At 39.7% G+C, this 20,532-nt stretch overlaps 1 protein-coding gene across 1 annotated transcript; it reads left to right on the top strand.

Moving 5' to 3' along the window:
• LOC107648265 (zinc finger BED domain-containing protein RICESLEEPER 2-like) lies at positions 1,460 to 2,522 on the top strand. Its single transcript, XM_021108447.1, has 2 exons — positions 1,460 to 2,366; positions 2,506 to 2,522. Exons 1-2 carry the CDS (start codon positions 1,460 to 1,462, stop codon positions 2,520 to 2,522), a joined length of 924 nt encoding a protein of 307 aa, XP_020964106.1.

Raw genomic sequence — 20,532 nt, 5'->3', positions numbered from 1 at the left:
GATCTTCAGTCCTCGTGGGTTCTAGCCACTGCTGCTGCTCTGTCTAGCCGTCGTCGCTGCTGGTCTCGGTCCTGGGCTCCTGGGTCTTGTCCTCTCACTGCTGGTCTCACTCTCTGGGTCTCCTTGTTTGTCTTCATCACCGCGACATGGCTGCTCCTTGCCTTCTCTGTCCTGGTCCTCGCCTCCTCTGGTTAGTTTTCTGGCTTAGGGTTTGAGATCAGAAATTTAGGTTTGTTTGTTGTGTTTTGTGTTGTTTGATATAGGTAAATTAGGGTTTATGGTTGATAATGGTTATTTGATTATATCTGATGCAGTGGGTTTTCTGATATAGGTAAATTAGTTTTCTGGCTTAGGGTTTGCTTGTTTGTTGTTTGATATAGGTTTGTTGTGTATTCAGAAATTGTTTGCTATTTTTTGTGTTGTTTGATAATGGTTGAGTTTTGATTATGGTTGATAATGGTTGATATTTGGTTCAATCTGATGCAGATTCAGAAATTGTTTGCTATTTTTTGTGTTGTTTGATAATAGTTGAGTTCTGATTATGGTTGATAATGGTTGATATTTGGTTAAATCTGATGTAGATTCAAAAATTGTTTGCTGTTTTTTGTGTTGTTTGATAATGGTTGAGTTTTGAGTATGGTTGATAATGGTCGATATTTGGTTGGATCTGATGCAGATTCAGAAATTGTTAGCTGTTTTTTGTGTGGTTTGCTAATGGTTGAGTTTTGATTAAATCAGATGAGTTGATACTTGTTTTATTTCAGATTCATATAAATAATTTACATTTGCTTTTATTTCAGAAAATATGAATTCTGAAACTGTGAGTAACCTTGTTACTGCTGGAGTTGGTTCTGAGGCTGCTCCGATCGAGGTTGATGAACCTAGTTCGAAAAGGCTGAGACGAGCAACATCCGATGTTTGGAATTTTTTCAAAAAGCTCGGTCCAGATAAGGATGGAGTAGAACGTTCTGAGTGTAAAGGATGCAAGAAGGTGTTTAAAGCTGGAGGTAAGCGATATGACACTTCTACTTTAAAACGACATCTTGATAGTTGTACTCAAATTAAGCATGAAGATATTGGTCAAACTATAGCAGAATTGCAACTTAAAATGGTTTCACTTAAGATTGATTCAGGAGTGGCTAGAGATATGTTTGCTTCTTATGTAGTTGCTGGGGATAAGCCATTCAATATGGTTGATGATAAGAGATTTAGAAATTGGGTGAAATATATTAGTCCAACTTTGAAACTTCCTTCTAGGAATACGGTTAAGGCTGACATAGTGAAAGTTCACAAGAGAGAAGCTGCAAAACTTAAAAAAATTTTAGTTTCCATTCCAAATAGAATTTGCTTAACATCTAATCTTTGGACTTCCAGTACCAATGAGGGGTTTATATGTTTGACTGCACATTTTGTTGATGAGAACTGAAAATTACAGAGTAAAATTCTCAATTTTTGTCATATGCCTCCTCCTCACACAGGATTTGAGTTGTCTTCTAAAATCTTTACGATTTTGACTGGGTGGAAAATTGATAAAAATATTTTTTCCATTACTTTAGATAATGCTTATTTTAATGATACTTGTGTTGAACACTTGAAAAGTACTTTGGATGTGCATGATTCATTGTTGTGTGATGGTGAATTCTTTCATGTTCGTTGCTCTGCTCATATTTTAAATCTTATTGTCCAAGATGGAATGAGAATATGTGGTGATGCAGTGCATAAGATTAGAGATTCTATTAAGTATCTGAGAAAATCTGAAAGTCGAATGGTTAAGTTTAAAGAATGTTTTGAAGATATTGAGGGACTTGAGTATACGACTGCATTATGTTTAGATGTTCCTACTAGGTGGAATTCACTTTATGCAATGCTTGTAAGTACTATTCCATATAAGAAAGCTTTTGAAATGTATAAAGTAAAAGATGCTGGATTTAGGGAGTATTGTCCTTCATCAGATGAGTGGAGAAGAACTGAAAAGATATGTGATTACTTGTTATCATTTTACGAAACTACCAAGTTGATGTCTGGAACTTCTTACCCAATATCCAACTTGTATTTTTTACAAGTTTGGCAAATCCAGCTTATTTTAATGAATAGTTTGAAGAATGATGAAGTGCTTATAAGGAACATGGGAGAAAAAATAATGATTAAGTTCAAGAAATATTGGGAGGAATACAGTGTTGTACTTGCATTTGGGGCAGTTCTTGATCCTAGATTTAAACCCAACACTTTGGTTCATTGCTATAATGAGATTGATCCTATTAGTGCTAAAGACAAAGTGGAGCATGTGAAGAGTAAGTTATACAAGCTCTTTGAGGTTTATGACCACAATTCCTCTACAACTGTAGAGAGTTCTTCCCAACTTCTAAGTAATTTTTCTCAAGCAACATCTTCTGCAATTGGAACTCAGCTTATTAAAATTGTTGGTGTAAGTATTTTTATCTACTTGGTTATATGTATTTTTTATTTTTCATACTTTTTGATTCATATATTGTTTGCAATGCAAAGTATTTGATGTCCCGTAATCAAGAAGCTGAAGTAAAAAGTGGAAAGAACCAACTTGATATTTATTTGAGTGAGGCAACATTATTTTGCAATAATGCAATCATTGATGTTTTGCAATGGTAGAAAGACAACCATCATCGTTTTCCAACACTATCACTAATGGCACGAGATTTGTTGAGCATTCCTATTACTACCGTGGCTTCAGAATCTGCATTTAGCATGGGTTCTCATGTTTTGAATAAGTATAAAAGTCGTTTGTTGTCAGATAATGTTGAAGCGGTGATTTGCACCAGAAATTGGATACGTGGATATGATGATTTTGGTATAATTATATTTATGACATACATACTTGAGTAATTTTGAACATTATTATGTACTATTTTTCTAATATATTTATTTATTTTTTTCTAGAGGAAGATAAAGATGAGGAAGATATTGCAAAAGGAGAAGGCTATTCTTCAGAAGTTGGTTCCAATGATATTATTGACTTACATGAAGATGAAGATGAAAATTAAGTGTTTCGAATTATGTTTAATTTTCTTTGAAGACTATTTATAATTATGTTTTTGGATTTTGGATTATATTTATTTTGTCTTTGGGACTATTTATAACTATGTTTTTGTATTTTGGAGACTATTTATATTTAATATTTGCATTTATATTGATTTAAATAGAAGATATGTCCTTATAAATATAAAAAAAATTAGGCAGGCGGGCCATTAAGCGGGGCGGGCTAGGATTTTGGGACCGCCTGAATAGGCGGGGCGGGCTTCCCCGTCTGACATCTTCGCCTAACACCACTACCCGCACTTATGGCGAGGTGTTAGAGCTGAGGAGGAGGGTTGAGACTGCCCACGTGGACTATGCCGACCTCCAGGGACATCTTGTAGATACTGTGACAAGTGCTTATGAGAATTTAAAGGCATAGGTCCGAGTTCTTGCTCCTGAACTCGACCTGACTCTTTTTAGCCTGGACAATGTTGTGGAGGATGGGAAGATAGTGCTTGCTTCAGAAGATGAAGATGATGGGCCTCCTCCTGCACCTCCAGCCAAAGCTTCTGCAGCCATGACTTCTTCAAATCCTTCTGCTGAGGTCGACCGTTCTCAACCTGATCCGGATTGTGAAATTCTTAATCGTGAGAATGGGACCGTGGATGCTGTCCCTGTGAATATCATTCCTCCTCCTTCTACTACTGATGCTGCAACTGGGGAAACTTTGCACCCCTTATAATTGATGTGTTTTATCTCCATAGCCTGACTTGTGGGCTTTTGAAACTCTATTTTTTGTAATTATGTTTATGATTTGGTTTTCTTTGACTGTTGGTTGCTTCTTATGCAACTTAGTAGAAAAACAAAGTGCTTCTGAACCCTTGAGGCCTTCTTTCAGGTTGCCTTCTGAATGATTGCTGATTGTTCTTTTGCAACTTTGTGACTTTGTAGATCTTTATAGAGTGCCGGTACTCTATTTGTCCGACCTCTTTTTGTTTAGACCTTTTATCTGTCTTCTGGTTGGGCGAGGTGGCCCTTGTGGCTAACTTGCTCGACAACTTTTTAGTATTCTGACAGAACCTTTCTAGTTAGCCTCGAAACAATTTTGTGGTTTTCTGGACAGGGCTGCATGCTTTGGATGGTCGACTTTGTTGGTTTGAGATACCACTTTCATTGGTCGACTTCTCTTGTTGAACCCTCTTAAGTTGTTTTTTAGTAATCCATTTTTATTCAGACCTTGCCAGGCCTTTTTCTATGGTTTTACTTTTTATAACTTTTTTTGCGTTAGTGGGTTTGATGTCGAATCATCTTAAGTTATTTTTTGGTAATCCATTTTTACTCAGACCTCGCCAGGTCTCTTTCTATGGATTACTTTTTATAACTTTTGTCGCTTTGCTTGGTCCGACTTCTCTTTTGTCGAATCTTCTTAAGTTTTTTTTAGTAATCTATTTTTAGTAAGACCACGTCAGGCCACTTTTTATGGATTGCTTTTTATAACTTTTGTTGATTGCCTTGATCCGACTTCTTCTTGTCGAATCTTCTTATTTTTAGTAATCCATTTTTAGTAAGACCTCGTCAGGCCACTTTTTATGGATTACTTTTTATAACTTCCTGCATTAACCTATTTTTGTTATTTTCACCTTGCCGACTTCCTTGTAATCGGGCGATAAGTTTGGTTCTCATCTTGCTGATTTTGTCGTGATCGGGCGATGAATTTGGTTTTCATCTTGCCGACCTTGTCGTGTTCGGATGGTGAATTCTTGTACACAGATTAATACGTCTTGGTAAATAACCTTTTTATGGAATCTGAAAAGCTTTATTCGAGTAGAAATATAAAATAGACAAGAGTATATACATATAAGTTCTTACTCTTCTAAGTCGGTCAATTTTGTAGATCTCGGCTTGGCGCCTTATTAAAAAACCTTTTCAGGAAAAAGAGTGCACCTTAACATAAGATCTTTATCACTTTCTAACTATAGTACCTTCTTAGGTTACAGGCATGCCATGACCATCGTAGTTCTCGCCCTTCAAGATCGTACACCTTCTAGTAACCTTTTCCCAGTACCTCTACAACTCGGTAAGCTCCTTTCCAATTTGCTGCTAGCTTCCCCTCTCCTGATCGACCTGCTCTGATGTCGTTTCGGATTAAGATGAGATCATGGTTGGCGAAGCTTCGTTGGATTACCTTCTGATTATATCTTGAAGTCATTCGACGCTTTAGTGCTTCCTCTCTAATCCGAACTCTTTCTCGGACCTCGGGTAGTAGGTCAAGATCTTCCCTTTGGTTTTGGGAGTTGAATTCTTCATTGTAGAGGATTGTTCTGGGGGATCCTTCCTCTCTCTCCACTGGGATCATTGCCTCCATTCCGTAAGCAAGTCGGAAGGGTGATTCTCCTGTGGTGGAGTGCGGAGTTGTTCGATATGTCCATAGGACTTGCGGGAGCTCTTCTGCCTAAGCTCCCTTTGCATCCTGTAGTCTCCGTTTTAACCCGGCTAGTATGACTTTGTTGGTGGCTTCTGCCTGTCCATTAGCTTATGGGTGTTCTACGGATGTGAATTGGTGCTTTATTTTCAGGTCGGCTACCAAGTTCCTAAAGCTTGTATCAGTAAATTGCGTACCATTATCTGTGGTAATGGAGTAAGGGGTTCCAAACCTCATAATGATGTTCCTGTATAGAAATTTTTGACTTCTTTGGGTAGTGGCATTGGCTAGGGGTTCTGCCTCAATCCATTTTGTGAAGTAGTCCACCCCTACAATGAGGAATTTTACTTGTCCCGATCCTTGGGGAAAGGGTCCGAGGAGGTCTAGCCTCCATTTTGCACATGGCCAGGGTGATGTTACACTGATGAGTTTTTCTGGTGGGGCGATGTGGAAGTTAGCATGCTTTTGACATGGTGGACATGTCTTGACGAACTCTGTTGCTTCCTTTTGCAAGGTCGGCCAGAAGAATCCAGCTCGGAGTACCTTTTTAAAGAGAGCTCGTGCCCCCAAGTGGTTACCACATATGCCACTGTGTACTTCTTTCAGGACTTCTTTTGTATTGGAGGATGGTACGCATTTCAGGAGGGGTGTTTGAGAACCCTCTCTTGTATAAGATGTCGCCCACCATGGTGTAGTATTGTGCTTCTTGTCTTTGACGCTTTGCCTCTTTCTTGTCTATGGGGAGTGTTTTTGTTTTGAGGTATTTGATTATGGGGGTCATCTACCCCTGATCCTGACCTGATAATGTTAGGACCCTTTCTTCTTCTAAGATTGATGGGTTTTGTAATGTTTCCTGGACGAGGCTTCTATTATTGCCCCCTGGTTTGGTGCTGGCTAGTTTTGAGAGTGCATCAGCTCGAGCATTCTGTTCCTGAGGTATATGTTGGATCTCATATTCCCCGAGTTGTCCGAGTTGTTCTCTAGTCTTGTCCAGATATTTCTTCATGGTGGGATCTTTAGCTTGATACTTCCCTTCTATTTGTGAGGTAACTATTTGAGAATCACTGAAGATGGTAAACTTTTGAACTCCTACCTCCTTAGCCAGCCTCAAACCAGCCAATAAAGCTTCGTATTCGGCTTGATTATTTGAAGCAGGGAATTTAAACTTTAGCAAGAGTTCGATTTGGGTTCCCTGATCGCTTTTTATTATTACTCCTACCCCATTCCTAGCTTTGTTTGAGGATCCATCTACGTAAAGATTCCATTTTGTGGGAGTTCTCGGGGTATCAGTGTACTCAGTAATGAAGTCGGCCAGATACTGTAATTTAATTGTGGTCCAAGCTTCATATTGCAAATCGAATTCGGACAGCTCGACTGCCCACTGTAGTATTCTCTCAGCTAAGTCTGTCTGTAGAATGCCTTTTATGGGCTGACTAGTCCGTACCTTCATGGTGTGTGCTTGAAAGTATGGGCAAAGTCGTCGGTAAGTGAGTATGAGGGCGTAGGCAAAACTCTCTATCTTTTGATAGTTTAGCTCGGCCCCTTGTAGGGCTTTGCTGATGAAGTAGATGGGTTGTTGTCCGCTTTCATCTTCTCTAACTAGTGCTGAAGCTATTGCCCGATTTCCTACTGCCAGGTATAGTATGAGTGCTTCTCCCTCCTGTGGTCGGGTAAGAACGGGTGGTTGCCCCAAGAAACTCTTGAAATCTTGGAAAGCATTTTTTGTAAATCAAATTCGGACAACTCGACTACCCACTGTAGTATTCTTTTAGCTAAGTCTGTCTTCTATAGAATGCTTTTTATGGGCTGTTTAGTCCAAACCTTAATAGTGTGTGCTTGAAAGTATGGGCAAAGTCGTCGGTAAGTGAGTATGAGGGCGTAGGCAAAACTCTCTATCTTTTGATAGTTTAGCTCGGCCCCTTGTAGGGCTTTGCTGATGAAGTAGATGGGTTGTTGTCCGCTTTCATCTTCTCTAACTAGTGCTGAAGCTATTGTCCGATTTCCTACTGCCAGGTATAGTACGAGTGCTTCTCCCTCCCGTGGCCAGGTAAGAATGGGTGGTTACCCAAAGAAACTTTTGAAATCTTGGAAGGCTTTTTCGCACTCTTCAGTCTATTCAAACCTCTTTCCCTTCCTTAATGTGGCATAAAAGGGGAGGGATCTTATGGCCGAACCGGCTAAGAACCTGGACAGAGCTGCCAATCTTCCGTTGAGCTGTTGTACTTCTTTAACACAGGTCGGACTTTTCATGTTGAGTATAGCCCGGCATTTATCTGGGTTTGCTTCAATTCCTCTCTGTGTGATCATGAAGCCCAGGAATTTGCCAGCTTCTACCGCAAAGGTACATTTTGCAGGATTGAGCTGCATACCATGCTTTCTGATGGTGTCGAACACTTTTGCAAGGTCAGTCAGCAAGGATTCCTCATTTTGTGTTTTTACTAGCATATCGTCGACGTAGACCTCCATTAGTTTCCCGATGTGTTCTGCAAAGACTTTATTCATTAATCTTTGATAGGTAGCTCCTGCGTTCTTGAGTCCGAACGGTATGATGATGTAGCAGTAATTTGCTTTGGGAGTTAAAAACGAGGTCTTTCTTGGTCAGGTGGATACATCGGGATTTGGTTGTATCCTGAATAAGCATCCATGAAGGAGAGGTAGTTGTATCCTGAAGATGCATCTACTAGAGCGTCTATACTTGGTAGTGGGTATGGATCTTTCGGGCAAGCTTTATTGAGATCGGTGTAGTCAGTACACATCTGCCACTTCCCATTTGACTTTTTTACCAAGACAACGTTAGCTAGCCATAGTGGGTATTTGACTTCCCTTATGAATCCTACCTCCAGTAGGGCTTGCACCTGCTCTTCCACAGCTTGGGACTTTTCTGGTCCGAGCTTCCTACGCTTCTGCTGCACTGGCCAAGATCCAGGGTATACCGCCAGTGTATGGCACATTAGTTTGGGATCTATACCGGGCATGTTGATGTGTGGCAGAGGTTAGACCAATTAAGAGATTCTTAAATAGAGAATTGCGTTGCAAGTATAGCCTTTAACTAGCTAAAGTCTGCCTCACCAATTTAAAAAGGGTTGTCACAAATTTTAGAATTAAAAATACTGGGAGTGAGTCCCAGGTCGTCTCCCAACGAGTTGCAGGAAAGCGTGCTATTTTATTAACTAGAAGTTTTCCAGAAAAGTTGAGTTTTGAAAATGAGTAAAATTAATTGTAAATTAAAAAATAAAAATAAACTAAGAACAATTATTGATATTCTAAATAAAGGCCTTGACTGGGGGAATGATTAATTGGAAGTTCTATCCTTGTTGGAATCTTCTCAAGTGTAGTGTAAAGAGGTTGCTGTTTTCACTTAGTTAGCCCTTACTAAATAAAGGAAAGTCAAGTGATTGAGCTAACTCTTACCCGCAAATCCTAGTCCTCTCCCTTAGGAAGGTCCAGCATTAGTAGGTACTGAATTAGCCAACAACGTCCAATTTAACTGAGCACTTGAGCATTCCAACTCAAGTGTCTCCTCTTAATCAATCCCCATGTCAAGTAGAAAATTTACTCCATTGACATGGAATTAATACTCATAAAAATATAAAAAGACATAATTAAATGAAATAAAATAGAGATTTAAAATTAATTAAAAATAAAAGTAACTCTATATATTAATAAATCCAAAATGCAACATACTTATTTGAATATGGTCAATGATCAACATAAAAAGAGTAAAGGAATAAGGAAACAAACTAAAGTGATGTCTTTACGGAGGTAATGACTCTTCAGCATCCAAAATCCAAAGCGAAAGCATAAACTATCAATGTAAAAACTAATCTAGATTCAGATCTAAAACTAAAAGTAATCCTAATATCAATGTATCTGAATGTGTGTGGATGCGTATTGAGTCTCTACATGTTCCCTAGCTTTAGTCTGTGTTTCTGGGCCAAACACTAGGTCAAAACGCGGCCCAAAATTGCCCCCAGCGTATTCTGTTATTTTTGCAGATCGCGCAGGTCACACGTACGCGTCGTCCATGCGTTCGTGTCATTCAGCGTTTTTTCCTTGTCACGCATTCGCGTCGTCCACGCGCACGCGTCATTCGTGCAGATTCCACTCCATGCGTTTGCATCAGGCACGCGTTCACGTCGTTGCGATTTCTTCATTTCGCGCGCTCACGTGAGCCATGTGCTCGCGTCAGTGTTCGCTGGTCATCTCCTTAGTTTCTTGTGTTCCTTCTATTTTTGCAAGCTTCCTCTCCATTCTCCAAGCCATTCCTGCCCTATGAAGTCTGAAACACTTAACACACAGATCACTGCATCGAATGGGATAAAGGAGAGTTAAAATGTATAAATTAAAGGTCTCTAGGAAGCAAGTTTTCAACTATAAACAATACTAGGAAGGAATTATAAAATCATGCAATCCATATGAATAAGTAGGTAAAGACTTGATAAAACCACTCAATTAAACATAATATAAATCATAAAATAATGCGTTTAATCTCTCTGTTAGAGACTTCTGCTTGCCCATTGGTCTGTGGATGGTAAGTTGTTGCTACTTTATGAACTATCCCATGCCTCTTCAGTAATCCTGTTAGTCTCCTGTTACAAAAGTGAGTGCCTTGATCGCTCACGATTGCTCGTGGTGATCCAAAGTGACAAATAATATGATTTCCAACAAAGGAAACAACAGTGTTAACATCATCAGTACGGGTAGGAATTGCTTCCACCCATTTAGAAACATAATCTACAGCTAACAGTATATAAAAGTAACCATTAGAATTTGGAAATGGACCCATGAAGTCAATGCCCCAAACATCAAAAATTTCACAGAAAAGCATAATCTGTTGAGGCATCTCATCCCTCTTTGATATATTACCAAACCTTTGGCAAGGAGAACAAGATTTACAAAATTCAGCAGCGTCTTTAAAAAGAGTAGGCCACCAGAATCCACAGTCTAGAATTTTTTTAGCTGTTCTTTGAGGGCCAAAATGTCCTCCACTCTCAGATGAGTGGTAGGCCTCTAAAATGGACTGAAATTCTGATTGAGGCACACACTGTCTAATTATCTGGTCAGCACCACACCTCCATAAATATGGATTATCCCATATATAATATTTGGACTCGCTTTTCAGCTTGTCTCTTTGATGCTTAGTAAAATTTCGAGGAAAAGTGTGGCTAACTAGATAATTAGCTACAGGTGCATACCAAGGAACTACTTCAGATACTGCATGTAAGCTATCAAATGGGAAATTATCATTTATAGGAGTGGAGTTGTCTTTAATGTGCTCAAGGCGACTCAAGTGGTCTGCCACTAAATTCTGGTTACCACTCATATCCTTAATTTCTAAATCAAATTCTTGCAGTAGCAGTATCCAACGTATTAGCCTTGGTTTGGACTCCTTTTTAGCTAATAAATATTTTAGAGCTGCATGGTCTGAGTACACTACTACCTTAGTACCAAGTAAATAGGCTTGGAATTTATCCAGAGCAAAAACAATAGCTAGAAGCTCTTTTTCAGTAGTAGTATAATTAGATTGAGCGGCATCTAAAGTCTTAGATGAATAAGCAATTACAAAGGGATCTTTACCTTCGCGCTGAGCCAGCGCCGCTCCTATTGCATGGTTGGAAGCATCACACATAATTTCAAATGGCTGGCTCCAGTCTGGTCCTCTCACAATTGGGGCTTGAGTCAGGGCAATCTTCAGCTTATCAAATGCTTGCATACAATCCTCACTGAACTCGAACTCAATATCTTTCTGCAGCAATCTGGATAAAGGCAATGCTACCTTACTGAAGTCCTTAATGAATTTTCTGTAAAAATCTGCATGGCCAAAGAACAAACAGACTTCCCTCACAGAGGAGGGGTAAGGTAAACTAGAAATAACATCCACCTTTGCTGGATCTACAGAAATGCCAGTATTAGATACAACATGTCCTAGTACAATTCCCTGTTTTACCATAAAGTGACATTTCTCAAAATTTAATACAAGGTTGGTACCAACACACCTGTCTAATACTCTAGATAAACTATCCAAGCAAAGGCTAAATGAATCATCATATACGGTAAAATCATCCATAAAAACCTCCATACAGTTCTCAATGAGATCAGAGAAAAGACTCATCATGCATCTTTGGAAAGTAGCTGGTGCATTACACAAGCCAAAAGGCATTCTTTTATAAGCATAAGTTCCAAAGGGGCATGTAAAAGTAGTCTTCTCATGATCCTCAGGACCTATATGAATTTGAAAGTATCCTGTATAGCCATCTAAAAAGTAATAATGGGATTTACTTGACAGGCGATCAAGCATTTGATCAATGAATGGCAAGGGGTAGTGATCCTTGCGAGTGGCTTGGTTGAGATGCCTATAGTCAATGCAAACTCTCCATGAGTTCTGCACTCTAGTTGTCAGGAGTTCTCCATGCTCATTTCTTACTGTTGTGACTCCAGACTTCTTGGGCACCACTTGTACTAGACTGACCCATTCACTGTCTGATATGGGGTAAATGATATCTGCTTCAAGTAGTCTGGTTACTTCTTTCTTGACAACTTCTAAGATGGTGGGATTCAATCTTCTTTGAGGCTGACGGACAGGCTTTGCTCAATCTTCCAAGAATATTCTGTGCTCACAAACTTGAGGGCTGATACCTACTATATCCGCCAAGCTCCATCCAATTGCTTTCTTATATTTTCTCAGCACACTGAGCAGTTGCTCTTCTTGTTGAGAGGTGAGTTCCCGTGCAATGATAACTAGGAACTTCTGCTTATCCTCAAGGTAAGCATACTTGAGGTGTGGAGGGAGGGGCTTTAATTCTAATTTCTGCTCATAGCTAGGCTCTGAATCATCCGGGGCTGGTGATAATGGTAAAGTGTCTTCATTGTTTTCAAAAAGTGTCCCCACACTTGGACCCTGCTCCATGTACTTCTCTTCTAATGCTTCCTCGTGAACTTCAGCTACAGTTTCATCAATAATGTCGCATTGGAAGATAGAATGATCTTCTAGAGGATGCTTCATAGCTTCATTTAAAATGAATTTCACTGTTCTGTCATCTATCTCAAATGAGTAAGTTCCCGAGAATGCATCCAGCTTGAACTTTGAAGTCTTCAGGAATGGTCTTCCAAGCAGGATTGATGATGGTCTTTCTGAGTCATTAGGGGGCATTTCCAGGATATAGAAGTCAATGGGAAATGTGAGCCCCTTAATGCTCACTAATACGTCTTCAGCAATTCCAACTACTGTAATAATGCTTTTATCTGCTAACACAAAACGAGCTGCCGACTTTTTTAAGGGAGGGAGCCTCAAAGTATCATATATAGACAATGGCATTATACTAACACATGCTCCTAAATCACACATGCAGTCATAAAATATCACACCTCCAATGGTACAGTTAACCATACATGGACCTGGATCACTACATTTTTCAGGTATACCTCCCATCAAGGCAGATATAGAACTACCTAAAGGAATAGTTTCTAATTCATTAATTTTATGTTTATGTATGCATAAATCTTCTAGAAACTTTGCATATTTAGGTACCTACTGAATAACATCAAAAAGGGGAATAGTTATCTCAATCTTTTTGAATATTTCTACCATTTTGGGATCAAGTTCCATATGCTTTCTGGGCTTCCTTGCAAGTTGTGGGAATGGAATAGGAAGGGCGTTACTTGCAGCTTCTACATCCCTTGGTGTTTCATTCTGTGGTTGAGCTGCTTCTTCTTCAACTATGTTTTGTACGTCCTCTTCCTCTTCAGCATCTTCCACTTCCACTACATCCTCAGCTGGGACGTGTTCTGGTAGGCTTGGCTCCTCCTGGTTCCTCTCTTGCAATGTGGTTCCGGACTTTAAAGTGATGGCATTAATTTCACCCTTGGGATTAGGTAGGGGTTGAGAAGGAATTCCACTGGAGCTTGAAGGTTGATTGGTGGAATTAGGTGATGAATCTAACCGGGAGACGAGAGCTTGTAAAGTAGCAATCAGACCATTTAAAGTAGAGTTCAGCTGTGTCTACATGTCTTGTTGTCCTTGTGCAAGAGAACGGAGCATCTTGTCATTTGATGAGGAATTGGAATAAGTGATCTGAGGAACCTGTTGTTGGTTGTGCTGGAATCCTTGAGATTATCTCAGGTGAGGTGCTCTATAAGGCTGGTTCTGATTCTGCTGTCTGTTGTTGTTATTCCACCTCTGGTTTCCATTGTTATCTCTGCCTCCTCTGTTATAGTTGTCCCTCCAATTATGGTAAGAATTATCTCTCCAACCTTGATTGGAGTTATCCTTCCATCCTTGGTTATGGTTTCTACCTTGGTTGTAATTGTCGCCTTGTTGATTGTATCATTGATTCGGGCGGTCATAGAAGTTATGAGTAGCTGCCACAGCATTGTCTTCCTGTTGGAGCTGCAGACATTCATCAGTATAATGACTATAATAAGCACAGATTTCGCATACTCTTTGGGAAACTAACTGTTGGCTCTGTTGTGGTGGGTGAGGCTGAGCTTGTTGTTATTGGTTCAACTGCATTTGCTTCAGTAGGTTGGTCATTTCACATATACTCTGTGTAAGAGTAGTAGTCTCAATGCTAGAGGAAACCTCTGTAATAGTTTTTGAGTGGCTGCACCTCTGCCTGTGATTCCTAGCGGATTCAGCTAAGTCGCTGATCAGTTGCCATGCTTCACCTGCGGTTTTGTACTTTTTCATAGAACCATTACTAGCACCATCCAGTGTAGTCTTATCCTAGGGGTTCATGCCTTGAGTGAAGTAGCTGATCAACACTAGTCTGTCAATCATGTGATGGGGGCATGCATCTAGAAGGTTCTTAAAACGCTCCCAATATTCATAGAGAGTCTCTGAATCACCTTGAACAATACAGGAGATCTCTTTTCTCAGTCTATCTGTGACTTCAGCTGGGAAGTATTCTTCCAAAAATTCTCTTCTGAGTGTATCCCAGTTGGTAACAATCGCTTCAGGTTGGGAGTAGTACCATTCCCTTGCCTTTCCCTCAAGAGAAAATAGGAAGGCAGTTAACAGAATAGAAGTTTTATCTGCACCATTACGCCTGACAGTAGAACAGGCTGTCTAGAAATCCCTAAGGTGCTTAATAGGCTCTTGAGCAGGTAAGCCATGAAACTTAGGCATCAAGTTGATTAGTGTAGTCTTCAATTCAAAATCTGCATCCAGATTTGGATGATGCACTTGATAAGGTTGCAATGTGAAATTTGGGGCTCCAGCTTCCTGGAGAGTAATCCTCCTAAGTTCTGCCATGTTACCTGCACATGAATCAACTGGATCAGTAGTAAAGGAGCTTGTCTCGCTCTCAGATGGCGGTTCAGATTCGTCCTCAGAGGAGACTGGTGAATCGATAACAATCACTTCACCTCCCTCAGAGGCTAACCGACGTCGAGCTCACCTAATACGTGAAAGAGTTCTTTCAATTTCATTATCAAAAGCAGCTAAGCTCGGATCAGGCAATGAACGCGTCATTCAATGAGAAAGACATATAGCTCATGGTAACAAAAATAAAAATAAAATATGCAAATAAAATAAAAAAAGTACACTAATTAATAATCTAGCACACTATTGCAACTCCCCGGCAACGGCGCCAAAAATTGATACGTGGCAGAGGTTAGACCAATTAAGAGATTCTTAAATAGAGAATTGCATTGCAAGTATAGCCCTTAACCAGCTAAAGTCTGCCTCACCAATTTAAAAAGGGTTGTCACAAATTTTAGAATTAAAAATACTGGGAGTATGAGTCCCAAGTCTTCTCCCAACGAGTTATAGGAAAGCGTGCTATTTTATTAACTAGAAGTTTTCCAGAAAAGTTGAGTTTTTATAATGAGTAAAATTAATTGTAAATTAAAACAATAAAAATAAACTAAGAACAATTATTGATATTCTAAATAAAAGGCCTTGACTGGGGGAATGATTAATTGGAAGTTCTATCCTTGTTGGAATCTTCTCAAGTGTAGTGTAAAGAGGTTGTTGTTTTCACTTAATTAACCCTTACTAAATAAAGGAAAGTCAAGTGATTGAGATAACTCTTATCCGCAAATCCTAGTCCTCTCCCTTGGGAAGGTCCAGCATTAGTAGGTACAGAATTAGCCAACAACGTCCAATTTAACTGAGCACTTGAGCATTCCAACTCAAGTGTCTCCTCTTAATCAACCTCCATGTCAAGTAGAAAATTTACTCCATTGACATGGAATTAATACTCATAAAAATATAAGAAGACATAATTAAATGAAATAAAATAGAGATTTAAAATTAATTAAAAATAAAAGTAACTCTATATATTAATAAATCCAAAATGCAACATACTTATTTGAATAGGGTCAATGATCAACATAAAAAGAGTAAAGGAATAAGGAAACAAACTAAAGTGATGTCTTCACGGAGGTAATGACTCTTCAGGATCCAAAATCCAAAGCGAAAGCATAAACTATCAATGTAAAAACTAATCTAGATTCAGATTTAAAACTAAAAGTAATCCTAATATCAGTGTATCTGAATGTGTGTGGATGCGTATTGAGTCTCTGCATGTTCCCTAGCTTTAGTCTGTGTTTCTGGGCCGAACACTGGGTCAAAACGCAGCCCAAAATCGCCCCCAGCGTATTCTGTTATTTTTGCAGATCGCGCAGGTCACGCGTATGCGTCGTCTACGCGTTCGCGTCATTCAGCGTTTTTCCTTGTCACGTGTTCGCGTCGTCCACGCGTTTGCGTCAGGCACGCATTCGTGTCGTTGTGATTTCTTCATTCCGCGCGCTCGCGTGTGCCATGCGCTCGCGTCAGTGTTCGCTGGTCATCTCCTTAGTTTCTTGTGTTCCTTCCATTTTTGCAAGCTTCCTCTCCGTTCTCCAAGCTATTCCTGCCCTATGAAGCCTGAAACACTTAACACACAGATCACGGTATTGAATGGGATAAAGGAGAGTTAAAATGTATAAATTAAAGGTCTCTAGGAAGCAAGTTTTCAACCATAAACAATACTAGGAAGGAATTATAAAATCATGCATTCCATATGAATAAGTAGGTAAAGACTTGATAAAACCAATCAATTAAACACAATATAAATCATAAAATAATGGTTTATCACATGTCTGCGGCCTTTCATGCAAAGAGATCAACGTTTTCCTTTAGGAACTGTATCAGAGATTCCTTTAGCTCTCTTTTCAAGGTTACCCCAATATTTGTTGTTTTGTCCTGATCATCACCAATTTGGACCTCTTCCGTTTCGCCTTCAGGTTGTGGGTGGAATTCCTCGCGAGTTCGAATTCCCCCAAGTTCAATGGTGTTGACTTCCTCTCCTTTGGGGTTGCCTTTGAGGTTCAAACTTTCATTGTAACAGCGTCGCACAATTTTTTGGTCTCCTTTTATTGTTGCGATCCCTTCTGAAGTTGGGAACTTCATACACAGATGTGGAGTTGAAACTACTGCCGCGAGCTGGTTTAATGTTATCCGACCTATTAGGGCATTGTAGGCTGAGCTCACGTCGACTACTATGTAATCTATGTTGAGTGTCGTTGACCGGGTTTCTTTTCCGAAGGTTGTATGTATCGAGATATATCCAAGTGGTTGGATTGGGGTATCTCCTAGCCTGAATAAGCTGTTCGGATATGCTCTGAGCTCTTTTTCTTGTAGGCCGAGTTTGTCGAAGGCAAATTTGAACAAGATGTCTGCAGAACTTCCTCGATCCACTAATGTTCTGTGAAGATTTGCGTTGGCCAATATGATTGTAATGACCATGGGATCATCATGTCCTGCGATGACACCTATTTCATCTTCTTTAGTAAAGGTAATTGTGGGGAGGTCGATTGACCTCTCTCCTTCCCCGACATGATATACTTCTTTAAGGTGTCTTTTCCGAGATGATTTAGAGATTTCTTCTCCTGCGAATCCTCTGTTTATCATGTGGACATGTCTCTCGGGAATGTGAGGTGGTCGTTCAGTTCGCCCGACCTCTTCATCCCTTCTCCTTTTTCTTGGTTCCTCCATCTTGTTAGCTAAGTACCGATCTAGTCGACCTTCTCTGGCCGATTTTTCTATGACATTCTTCAGGTCGAAGCATTCATTGGTGAGATGTCTGTAAATTCGGTAGTACTCACAGTACTCTGTCCAATTTCCCCCTCCTTTTTTCTTTTGATTGGGCGAGGTGGAGGGATCTTCTCAGTGTTGCATATTTCTCGATAAACATCTACAAAGGACACCTGAAGTAGGGTGTAGTTGTGGTACTTTCTTGGCTTCCCACTGGGCTGGTCTTCTTTCTTCTTGGATTCTTTGTCCTTGTCCCTAGATGGGTAAGGGAATCCATATTTTGAGGTCTCTCCTAGTCGTGAGTTTTCCTCCATGTTAATATACTTTTCTGCTCGCTCTTGTACCTTATTCAAGGACGTCGGATGTTTTTTTATATGGTGTGGCTAAAAAGCCCTTCTCTTAGGCCATTGATGAGACCCATGATAGCTATTTCTGTTGGCAGACTTTGTATGTCCAGACATGCTTTGTGTTGAATCTTTCCATGTAGTTGCGGAGACTTTCCTGTTCTCCCTGCTTGATTCCTAACAGGCTCGGGGCGTGTTTGGCTTTGTCCTTTCGAATGGTGAATCTGGCAAGGAACTTTTTGGTTAGGTCATCAAAACTTGTGATGGACCTGGGGGAGCAAACTGTCAAACCATTTTATGGCTGTTTTTGTCAGGGTTGTCGGAAAGACTTTGCATCGAACGGCGTCCGAGGCATCGGTAAGATACATTCTACTCTTAAAATTGCTGAGATGATGGCTGGGATCCGAGGTACCGTCGTATGACGTCAGGTTTGAAGGTTTAAATCTTTTGGAACTTTAGCTTTCATGATCTCTTTGCTGAACGGGTCTTGGTCTTTTTGGGAGTTATCCTCATGTTTAGAGTGAGTAGTTCTGGTCTTGAGGTCGGCTTCTAGCTTTAGAAGATTATCCTCTAGATCTTGTCGTCGCCTGGTTTCTCTGCGGAGGTCTCTTTCAGCTCCTCGCTGGTGTTTAGCCTCTTGTTCGAGCTGTTTGAGGCGTTCTTGTTGTTCTCGGATGGCTTCCAATATTTCTGTGTTTGGGTTGGAAGGTTGTTTATCCCCCTTGTTTTGAGGCATGCTGGAGCTACAGAAGCCCAATTGGTGTGCTCTCAATTGCGTTGGAACGTAGACATCCTGGACTTTCCAGAAATATATAATAGTCTATACTTTTCCCAAGATTTAATGGCTCAAACCGGCGTTCCAAGTCAGCTCAAGAATTCTGGCGTTTAACTCCAAAACTGGCACAAAAGCTGGCGTTTAACTCCAAGAAAAGTCTCTACACATGGAAGCATCAATGCTCAGCCCCAGCACACACCAAGTGGGCCCGGAAGAAGATTTCTGCATTAATTACTGATTTCTGTAAACCCTAGGCTACTAGTTCTCTATAAATAGGACCTTATACTATTGTATTTTCATCTTTGATAAGTCTTATGCTATCTTAGACACGTTTGAAGGCTGGCCATTCAGCCATGCCTAGACCTTGTTCTTATGTATTCTCAATGGTGGAGTTTCTACACACCATAGATTAAGGTGTGGAGCTCTGCTGTTCTTCATGAATTAATACAAAGTACTATTATTTTTCTATTCAACTCAAGTCTATTTCTTCTCCAAGATATTCATTCGTTCTTCAACTTGATGAATGTGATGATCCGTGACACTCATCATCATTCTCACCTATGAACATGTGCCTATGAAGACAGTAGGAAAGCAGAGAGACGGGAGGGACAAAGCATCTTCATACGCTTATCTGAAATTCCAACCGAAGAATTACATAAGTATCTCTATCTTTATTTTATGTTTTATTTAAATTTTAATTATCAATTCTCCATCACCATCTGAATTTGCCTGACTTAGATTTACAAGGTGACCATAGCTTGCTTCAAGCTGACAGTCTCCGTGGGATCGACCCTTACTCACGTAAGGTATTACTTGGACGACCCAGTGCACTTGCTGGTTAGTTGTGCGGAATTGTGACAAAGTGTGATTCACGTTTGAGAGCTCCAAGTTCTTTTGGCGCCATTGTTGATGATCACAATTTCGTGCACCAAGTTTTTGGCGCCGTTGTCGGGGATTGTTCGAGTTTGGACAACTGACGGTTCATCTTGTTGCTTAGATTAGGTACTTTTCCTTTTTATTTTTCGAAAAAAAATTTCAAAAATACAAAAAGATTTTCTATTTTGTTCTTCAGAGTTTTTAAGAATGAAGTCTAGAGTTTCATGATGATTTGTTGAAGTCTGGCTGGCTGAGAAGCCATGTCTAATCTTTTGGACCGAGGTTTCAACTTATCATCACAAGAGCTTGTTGATTTCTATCAATTTTGCTATTGAGAGCAATGATCTGCTAAAGCTTGGCTGGCCATTGGCCATGTCTAGTGTTTTGGACCGGAGCTTTCATTGAAAGCTTGGCTGGCTAATAAGCCATGTCTAATTCCTGGACCGGAGTCTTAGACTAACATTGCATGATTCCTGGAATTCTTATTAAAAGTTTTGATTCTCTTTATTTTCTTTTCCATATAAGTTTCAAAAATCACAAAAAAATTTATAAAACCATAAAAATAAAAAATATTTTGTGTTTCTTGTTTGAGTCTAGTATCAATTTTTAAGTTTGGTGTCAATTGCATGTTTTTATTCTTCTTGCATTTTTCGAATACATGCATTATGTTCATTAATCTTCAAGTTGTTCTTGATGATTTACTTGTTCTGATCTTTAAATACTCTTGTTTTGTGTGTTTTGTTGTTTTTAATAGGCATTTTCAATTTGTTAGTGTCTCTAGTATGAAAATTTCTAAGTTTGGTGTCTTGCATGCATTGTTTACTTGATCTTAGTTGCATTTTTATTGTTTCTCATCATCAAAAATTCAAAAAATATTTTTAAAACTATGTCTTTTGAAGTCAATAATATAGAGAATTGAAGATTCAGAACATTCAGCAGAGGAATCAAACAGAAAAAGCTGGGCGTTCAAAACGCACAGTGAAGAAGGCAAACTGGCGTTTAAACGCCAGCCAGGGTACCTGACTGGGCGTTTAACGCCCAAAAAGGTAGAGTTTTGGCCGTTAAACGCCAGAATGGATGCCATTCTCGGCGTTTAATGCCAGGATGA

Source organism: Arachis ipaensis, chromosome B01 (assembly GCF_000816755.2).
Source record: "Arachis ipaensis cultivar K30076 chromosome B01, Araip1.1, whole genome shotgun sequence".
NCBI classification, from domain to species: domain Eukaryota; kingdom Viridiplantae; phylum Streptophyta; class Magnoliopsida; order Fabales; family Fabaceae; genus Arachis; species Arachis ipaensis.
Note: the sequence above shows the minus strand (reverse complement) of the source record. Positions and strands in the feature narration are given on the sequence as shown.

Bases quoted from the DNA above. Each gene is read 5' to 3' on its own strand.
- LOC107648265 (XM_021108447.1), top strand. From the start codon at position 1,460: ATGCCTCCTCCTCACACAGGATTTGAGTTGTCTTCTAAAATCTTTACG.